General features: G+C 34.3%; 1 protein-coding gene across 1 annotated transcript; it reads right to left on the bottom strand.

Moving 5' to 3' along the window:
* Positions 1-4694: 4694 nt before the first annotated feature.
* LOC126553812 (uncharacterized) lies at positions 4695-5842 on the bottom strand. Its single transcript, XM_050208925.1, has 2 exons — positions 4978-5842; positions 4695-4913 (listed from the first exon to the last, which is right to left on the bottom strand). The coding sequence occupies exons 1-2, from the start codon at positions 5683-5685 to the stop codon at positions 4695-4697; spliced, it is 927 nt and encodes a 308-aa protein (XP_050064882.1). The 5' UTR covers positions 5686-5842.
* Between the last annotated feature and the right edge of the window lie 4420 nt (positions 5843-10262).

The raw sequence follows: 10262 nt of genomic DNA, 5'->3' as shown, positions 1-10262 counted from the left end.
ATTTATATACTTCTAGATCGTTATCGGAATAAATAAGTGGGTTTTTCAAAAATAATAACTGGATTAGGCCCGGCGTTGATGGATAATTATTACCATCAATTACAATAGATTGTTCGATAAATTTAACTTCTTTTTCGCCTAAAATAATATTTCCATCTGAAAGTTTTTTCGGGCCATAGGTTTTATCTAAATCAGCAGAGTGAAACCAATTTTCAATTTCTTGTTGATAGTTCTCATTAAAATTCGATTCGTTGTTATTTTTCTCGATTGATGTCGAATGGTTTGTATCTGATATTTTAGTTAAGGGGTCGATGATAGGCTTAAAAGTTTGTGACAATAATTGTTGAACATTTGCCTCACCAGTTTTTAATTCGATATATTTACGTTTAATATTTTCTTTAGCTTTAACTAACTCATCTAATATACTACCTTCATCCTTCATGACTGCGTTTGAAATGTTAATATTTTCTATTTGTATCACATTATATAACGACGACGTACATATCAAATCCAAAACGATAACGTCCGTTATCACGGTCACTATCTTTACAAATAACGACGAATGCAAATCTATCACGATTCCAGCATGTAACGCAAAAATGCTTAAATTGTGTATATGTCATATCACCCGAACAATGTTCATTGTATACATGTTTTAAATTAGTTTCGTCTTGTTTGAATAATACTATTAAATTAGCATTATCTCGGATCAACTGTTTAGGTACTTTTGAATAACTCTGAGCCAGATAAAATATATCTATTTTATTATGACGTCCGCGTGCGAAAAATTCCCGTATAACTTGCTGATTTTCTCCCAAAACATCGTCCATTATGAATATAGAGTTTGGTAAAACTTTTTCAGGTGAAATAACCTTATCATTCTCGAAAAATGTAAAAATGTTAACACCGTCAATATCATCGATTATACGTTTCAATATTTATATTTTGGTTGTTCTAACGTTTTAGAGTATATGTAAACGTTTTCAAATCGTAACCCGTTTTCGTCAACGAGTAAAAAATATATCAAATTTGTTTTACCGCAACCAGAACTGCCCAACACCAACGAACGTATAGTGTTTGGAAATAGCTCACCATGCCTAAACTGTATTGTATCCGGAGTATCAATATTATAAATACATAATTTTTTCTCTTGTTCGATAAATCGCATTTTTCACTATAAATACCTGTGCTATGAACTTGAAAGCGTCACACGATGTCTCGCGTTCGTAAGCGAAACAGCAATAAAGGTTCCGGTCTCATTAACTCGGTTATAAATCATTTGCCTGTGGAATTACATCTACCCGGATATAGGTAAGTCGCTATATAATTAAATCATATATTATAAATATTTTTATTTATTATTTTTTTTTTACAGATTTGCTGGTCCTGGTACTAAATTAAAAGAAAGATTAGCACGTGGTGAACGAGGTATTAACAAATTAGACGAGTTGGCAAGAGCTCATGATATAGCTTACGATAAAAGTAATTCGCTGAACGATAGACATAAAGCTGATAAAATATTAGAAAATCAAGCTTGGGAAGTGTTTAAATCTAAAGACACTGGTATTAAAGAAAAAGCTGCGTCCTGGTTGGTTACTACAGCTATGAAGGCTAAACGGAAGATTGGCGGTGGTTGCGGTTTTAAACAAGTGGTTTTGGCGGCTAAAAAATCGATCAAAAATAAAATTAATGAAAAAAATATAACTAAATTAATAAAAACATGTCTGACAGCTGCCAAAAAAAAGAAAAAAAGAAAACTAAAACTCCAAGAATTATACCTATACCTAAAAAGGGCGGTGTTTTACCTTTAATACCTATTTTTGCCGGTTTATCGGCATTAGGCGCGCTTACCGGCGGCGTCGGTAACATAGTAAAAGTCGTAAATGATTTAAATTCCGGTAAAAACACACCTATTCATTTAGGAAAAGGTTTATATCTTACGCCACACAACGGGCGATCTTATAAAATTGTCAAAGGTAAAGGTTTATACTTGGCACCTTACAAAGGGGTGTCAGTAAAGAAAGCTAGAAAAACGACAAAAAAACTAATTTTTACGTTACCCGATAGAGCGTTGTATGATTATGAGATTATAAAATACGCTGACATGATGAAAATACCTCATTTCATTGGTGTATTTTCCAGGGACAAGTTGCCTCTGAAAATTAAGCATCGTGAGTCGGCCGTAGTTAATTTAGATCTCGAAATCGGTACAGGTACGCATTGGGTAGCGTATAAAAAAAATGGACAACAAGTTAAATATTATGATAGTTTTGGAAATTTGCCGCCGCCGTTAGAACTACAAAAATATTTCAACGGGTGTAATATTGAATATAATTACGACAGACATCAAAAATACAATACGACAAACTGCGGACACTTGTGCCTACAATTTTTATCATGTACACCATAACTTTAACCGGAAACTCGAGTGAATTGTCTTGCGACTTTTTCCCCCCTATAGAAGTCAGTAAAAATGCTAAGATTTGTGTGTTGGGGTTTCAAACAAATAATTCTATTCCTAATGTAAACGAAAAGTGTAATAAAATAGGTTTTATTTATAATGGTGCACTTGTTAGCTATACAATACCTACAGGCTCTTATGAGTTGTCAGAAATTGAAATGGTAATAAAACAATTATTACATAATACGGATACATTATTCGAGCTTAGAGCAGATAATAATACATTAAAATGTTCAATGATTTGTAACGAAACTGTGGATTTTACCATGCCTAACAATATAGGACAATTGTTGGGTTTCAAAAATCGTATATATAATGCTAACGTTCATCACGAATCGGATACGCTGGTAAATATTACAAAGACAAATTGTATATATATCGAATCAAACCTAGTTATGGGTTCATTCAACAACGGAAAGCAGTGCCATACAATACACGAGTTTTATCCAAATGTACCTCCGGGATATAAAATAATAGAGGTTCCAACACATTTGGTATTTTATCCTCTTAATTCTACATCTATAACACATGCGAGTATAACTTTAAAAAATCAAAACAACGAGTTAGTCGATCTACGAGGAGAACCGATATCGATACGGTTATTAATTCAAGACTTGTGATAAAATGGCGATACAATTTCATAATATATATAGGACTACATATGTAAAACCCGTTAGTCGTGTTAATAACACTAACAAGACAACAACTCTAAAGAAAAATTCGAAACAGAGAGGGCTTCGACATTGTCTAACAGCAAAAAATTTAGCTTTTTTACGTTCGTTAAACGCTATTTAATATGGACGATGTGTATTTAGATGTCACGGCTGGATACACCGATGATTGCAGAATAACTCAAATTGAATATCACTCGTTTTTACCTTATTCTACGTCAGCCCTCTCCAATAACGATGAAGTGCGTATCGCTTTACATAACACAGAGTCTTATACTCTACCGTGTGAGAGTTATATTTACATCGAAGGAACAATAACCAAACCTGCAGAAATAACTGACGACATTCGATTTATAAACAACGGACTTGCATTTCTTTTCTCCGAAATGAAATACGAAATAAACGGTATTCAAATTCAAAAACTCGCTAATCCAGGTATAACAACCACATTAAAAGGATATTGCTCTTATAATAAATCGAATATTACATCACATCATAACGCTGCTTGGGATAATGACATTGAAAATGTTAATAAAGATTTTATTGAAGGTGATATGTTTAACGGTTGTATTGCTCTTAAAGATTTGTTTGGTTTTTGCGAAGATTATAAACGTATTTTAATAAACTGCAATCAACAACTTATATTAAATAGAGCTTCGATAGATATAAATGCTATCAAGCAGTACAAAAACAATAAAGTTGTCACAGACGCATCTAAACTAAAAGACGTTAAAATAAACATAACAAAAATATTGTGGAGAATGCCTATTGTAAAAGTCAGTGATAAAGAAAAAATTAAATTGTTGAAAGTTGTAAACAATCAAAAGCCCCTAACTTGTGCGTTTAGATCGTGGGAGTTGTGTGAGTATCCGTTTCTACCTCAAAACACATCGCATTCTTGGAAAGTAAAAACATCTAACAAATTGGAAAAACCGCGATATGTCATCATTGGATTTCAAACTGATAGGAAAAATAGCTCAAATAAATCAATGTCATTTTTTGACCATTGTAAAATTAAAAACTTGAAAGTTTATTTAAACGCTGAAGTATTTCCCTATGAAGATTTCCAATGCGACTTTACCAAGAATAAGATCGGTACATTATACCACGCATACACCGAGTTTCAAAAATCTTACTATGGACATGATAATGTTACACCTCTGTTGTCCAGATCTGATTTCAAAAATCTATCTCCGATTATAATTGTTGACATGAGCAGACAGAACGATAACGTAAAAACGCCAACTGTCGACCTCAGGATTGAAATTGAAACCGATACACCGTTTCCTGCTTCCACTTCAGCTTATTGTTTAATATTACATGACCAAATTATAACTTATAATCCATTTAATGGTGAAGTGAGAACCTTGTAAATATTATTTTTGTAAATATTTTTTTTTTTTTTATTATAAATATTAAAGAACCTTGTAAATATTTATTGCGAAACTTAATATTAATAATTATTTTATTTTTATTTTATTTTATTGTAAACTTAATAATGAAAAAACTTTTTTATATATATATATATAATGTTTTTTTATTTTACACAAAATAACACAAAATTAAAATAGTTTACGTCTTACTAAATGCAATTCCGATACGGCGGAATCGAAGTCACCCGTTTCCGATAATGGTTGCATATTGAAAAATGACGGTCCATCGTTTTCATCAACTGATGATTTTATTGCATAAATCGGTGATGGCGGTGGTGACAACAAAACAGGTGGCGACATAGGTGTAGGCGATGAGATAGGTGAAATAATCCTCGTTTTATTAAAAAACTAAAAAAAAAAAAAAAATTATTAAATATTGTTATTTAAGGTATAATATATTTTTTTTAATTACCTCTTGTGAGTTGTTCGCTCTCTGGTTCAGCAAAGATTCGGATAATTGTTCAGCTGCACACATCTGTATTTGATTACTGAAGTTTGGTATAGATTTAACTACTCCATCGACTTGTATATTCTTAATGAAAATTACCATATCATGAACATTATTCGGCGATGATTTTTGTTGAGCGCATTTCTTGTCTATGTACTGAACAATCTCATGATATTGTTTCATAACTAACGGAACGGAAAATACTTCTTTTCGCACGATGGTCTCGAATATACATTTTTCAAGATATTGAAGACGCATAAGATCCGCCCGATTCAACAACACTCTGCAGCCCTCACGATTTTTTGCTTCCATAACTAGTACATTTTCTCCGCTGTACATCATACTCGATAGTTTATTTTTTTCATCTTCATAAAATATTATTCGCTTATACTTATGTGGTGTGGCTAATATGAACGATAATATATTTCCCATATATGAGAATATTTTTTTCATAAGATCAACAGTAATAAGCACATACCGAGAAGAAGTTAACACATGAACAACGACTTGAAATTTTTCACTAGGATCAATACCGATTTGTAAAAACTTACGGGCTGCAAAGTCGATTGTATAGCTTAAAGAATCAATGAGTTCAGCTGGTGGTGACGGTGGTACATAAGTATATGTCTTCTTTTTGTAGAAGGAAGTGTTATCAGCGATTGAGCCAGCCATATTAAATCACTTATAAAAATAATAAACACTGAAAAAAGACTTAGAGGACGGTCGCGAAGTGCAAGTGTTAAATAGTATAAGGCTGAAGATAGACTGAATGATGGTCTGCAGGTGCAGGGGCAAGTGTTTGTTAAATTCGAGACATTATTAGGTGGGGGTGAAAATTATTAAGTAGGGATAAGGGCTTTAATATATACAGATTGCATGTAAAAATCATATATGTATACAATAATATGGAGTGTACAATAATATGCTGTGTACAATAATATGCCATGTACAATAATATATATGACAACAGGTGGTGGTGAGGGTGGAGATGTGCGTGGGGGGGGACGATCCATACGGCGACGGGGCAGAAGGACGAGACATGACGTAGTAGAAGGACGAGACGAGGGCGGGGTGGTGGGAGGGGGGAAGGACGAGACATGACGTAGTAGAAGGACGAGACGTGGGCGGGGTGGGGGGGGGAGGACGAGACATGACGTAGTAGAAGGACGAGACGTGGGCGGGTAGGGGGGGGGGAGGACGAGACATGACGTAGTAGAAGGACGAGACGTGGGCGGGGTGGGGGGGGGGAAGGACGAGACAGGGACGAGACGAGGGCGGGGGGGTGGTGCGCGGGGGCAGCAGAACCGCTATTTATATCCTACTCTTGTTGTTTATTGCACAAGAGAGAGTGACACTAAGTACGACCCTTGAGTAATCCGTTTCAATGGTGTGAGGTGATGAGATTTTATCGTTGACTTTGACGCTAATGTACGGTTCTGCTAGAAGTTTTTTTATGAATTTGAGGAGGTTGCCGTTTATTTTCCATAATGGAGAATTGTCAGAACTCTTTTTTTCCATACCGTGTCGTATGCTTTTGTTATGTCCAAGGCTATCGTGATGAGTGATGATTACGTCTGAACGCTGAGCAAATATCAGTGTGTAATGAAGTTAATGCATCTAATGTAGAGTGTTTTCTTCTGAAGCCGCATTGTTCTTTGGTAAGTAGTTTGGTTGATTCTAGTATCCAGATAAGTCGTTTATTTATTATTTTTTCTAATAGTTTACTTAGTTGTTTGATCATGATATAGGTCTATAGTTTTCGATGTCGAATTTACTTTTGTTAGGTTTTGGATGGGAACTACATAAGCATGGCGCCATTGGTTAGGGAAAAAACCCTGGGACCATATGCTGTTATATATTTGAAGGATGTTTTAATTCCTATTAATGGAAGATTTTTAATAAAAGAGTACGGAATATTATCAGGGCCGGGGCTTTTGCTTTTACAGCTTTGAAGTGCAGCAAGTAGTTCTGAGATATCTATGGGTTTGTTGAAGTGTTCATTGTTTTGGTCCATTGAAGATATGGGAATATCTGGAAAAGAGTTTCTGAGGGTTATAAAGTCAGAATTGTAATTCTCATCGCTATTGTTTTTATGGAAAAAATTTGCGAAGGCTTCAGAGGCATTTTGTGAGGATGTTATTTTTTCTTGATTATACAGGAGGATATCAGGGATGGTGTTGAATTTATTGCCTCTGATGGAGTTGATTTTATTCCAGATGATGTTTGAAGGAATTTTGTGCTTTATAGATGACGTAAAATTTTGCCAAGATAATGTTTTACTTTTTTTTGAGGTAAAGCGCGCTATAGCTCTGTTTTTTTTAAGCTGGATGTGATCAATGATTGATTTAGTTTTTTTATATCGGTTAAGGCTTTTTTTATAATTTTTAATAGCATCTTGACATTCTTTGTTCCACCACGGAACAGATTTTTTGATGTTTTTATATGTTTTTAGTCCAATTGATAAGTTAGCTGCTTCTATAATAATGTCAGTAAATTGTTTAACTATTGAGTCCATTTGTAGTTGATTGCCGTATGAGTTAAAGTCCAATGAGTTTTGATTTAATTCGAATTCAATTTTTTCAGAGAAGAGTTCCCAGTTAGGATTTTTAAGGTTCCATTTTGTGTAGCATTTTTTCCCCTCGAAGTGGTTTTGATACTGGATTCCAATGGGCCAGTGATCGCTGTCGCTGTAGGCTGGAAGAACTTGCCAGTCAAATAAAGTAGTGGAGTTGGTACTAGTGATTGTCAGATCTATTGCAGAAAAGGTTCCATTTGAGATATTGTGTCTAGTAGGTTCATTGTTGTTAAGTAGGATGAGTGTTTCTTCTTCTAAAAATTCTTCGACCATATGGCCTCTATGATCAGTGTAGTTGCATCCCATGAGGTATTGCGGCTATTGAAGTCACCCAAAAGGACGAATGGTTTAGGGAGCTGCTTAATAATATTCTTTAATTGTTGCTTAGATAAAATTTGCTATCAGGGATGTATAAGTTGCATATACATAAAGGTTTTTTAAATTTGACTAAAGTTGCGATGGCTTCGAGATCAGAGATAATTGGTATATTTTCAGAATCGATGGTGTCTATGATGAAGGTAGCTACCCCACCACTTGCCCTGAGAGCGTCGGTTCTGTTTTTAAAATAGCCGGTGTAATTTTTGATACTTGCTGAGTGACTACTCTTAAGGTTGGTTTCCTGGAGACATAGTATTGAGGGTTGAAAATCGTATATAATGCGATTGATGCCGGCAGAACGTTTATAAAAACCGTTGATGTTCCATTGTATAAATAAGGTCATAGAGAGAGGAGTAGTTTTTTTTTTTTTTTTAATATTATTCGGGAGGAGGAATGCTTTGGAAAAGGAGGTTTGATAGTTTCGTTATTTTAGTTTTTATGCTGCGGTCTGTTAATAAGGGTCTAATTTGTTCGATTAAGTTCTGTATATTGGTTGCATTTGATCCGACTTGGTTGCATAAGTCATGGATATTTATGTTTTTGTTTGAGAAATTTCAAGTATGTATTTGAGAGAATCTTTGTTGATAGATGAAACTTTATTTATAAGAAAAATTTCAGATGCTAGTTCAAGTTGTTCGTCTAATTTATCTGTATTGCTACGTGTGGATGAAGTAGATCTAGATCGGTTTTTGATTTTTTAATTATTATTTTTTTTTCTTTAGTAGATTTATTTTTTTCTTGTGTGATATCATGTGTTTCCATATAAAAGAAGAGGATAGAGGTGATAGTGGGGATGAGGGACATGTGGATTCGGGGGCAGGTCTTTTATTATTGACTTGGTGATTTTGTGTTTCCGATGTGTTTGTATAATTTATGTCTAGCATGTTTGTGTCATTATCTTGACTTAGCGTCTCCTTTGTAATAGGAGTTATCTCGGAAGTTGAGTGGTATGTGGAGAGTATGTTTGAGTCATCATTTAGGGTGTTCATATTTTTAGGTAGGGATGAATTAGTGCATGACGTCTGACTTTCATTAGGTTTCTCATTGGTATCCGGGGGTTTTACAGTAGTATGTAGGGTAATGTTATCTGTGATTGTTAGTTTGTTTGAGGTGCCCGTGTTCTCGGGTAAGGTTGAGCTGGTACATGACATCTTACATGACGATGATACGTGGCCTGTTCTTTTGCATAGGAAGCAAGTAACAGTGTCGTCGGTAATAAATATACGGTAGGTGGTATTATCTGAGGTAATAGCGATCGATCCGGGGAGTTTAGAGAAATCTTCGGGGCTTATGTAGAGTTGTCTTCGGAAACTTGTGATGTGTGCGAATTGATCTAATTGAAAGCCTGCCTTGAGCGCGGTGATCGGAGATGTTATTTTTATGTCGAGGTTCACAAGTGCTTCAATGATAATATTATTAGGAATGGCGGGATATACATTTGATAATATAATGCGTTTAGATGGGTTTATTAGTTTCCGTATCGGTATTTCGATACTGTCCATATATATGGCCGAATGTTTGTTTATTATATCATTAGCTATTTGTTGACTTTTAAGAAATACACAGAACCGGTTATTAGATATGCGTGATGCAGATATTATGGTGGAGGCATCAGTAATTTTATTGAGCTCAATTATATATTGGATTTGTTTAATTCCTTCTACAGAGTTCATTACTATGGCTTGTTCCATTTTTGGCGTGTAGGAATTTGCAGTTGTTTCTGCGAAGCTTTTACCTTGGAAGTTGTTTATTGGAGAATACGATGAGATGGGTTGAGAGATGGCTTGAGATAGAGTGGTAGAATTAGATTTGTTGTTTTGTGTTAGTTGTTTATTAGAAGCTAATAATTTATCATTTAGAGATAGTTTATTAGTGAGGGTTTGCGAATCTAAACGCGATGTGCTAGGCTGAGAATTGTTCATTGCGCATGAAAGCCGAATAATATACGTATTTAGTTTGTATTAGATATAAAAATTATCTGTCTTATTAATAAGTGAATGCATATTACCGATTTAGTGTAGAGTTGGGTCACTTCTATCGGAAGATAAAAATGCGGGTTGCGATAAGCCGATAATGCTATACACACGTGTTGCTCGGTCGGGAGTCAAACACGAACTGATTTAGAATTAATGTTTTAAGTATTTTGTACATTTAAAGTCAAGTTATTTCCATTGAGATTGAATAGAATAAATTGTACTTAAATAAAAAAGAATATGCATATCTAATAGTATTCATAATTTATTTAAAGTTAGAAATATATCATATTATAAGTATACAAAAAAAAAAAAAATAGAAA

Source organism: Aphis gossypii, unplaced genomic scaffold (genome assembly GCF_020184175.1).
Source record: "Aphis gossypii isolate Hap1 unplaced genomic scaffold, ASM2018417v2 Contig00334_ERROPOS140289, whole genome shotgun sequence".
Lineage (NCBI taxonomy): Eukaryota > Metazoa > Arthropoda > Insecta > Hemiptera > Aphididae > Aphis > Aphis gossypii.
The sequence above is the reverse complement of the archived record's forward strand: the minus strand, read 5'-3'. Positions and strand labels throughout refer to the sequence as shown.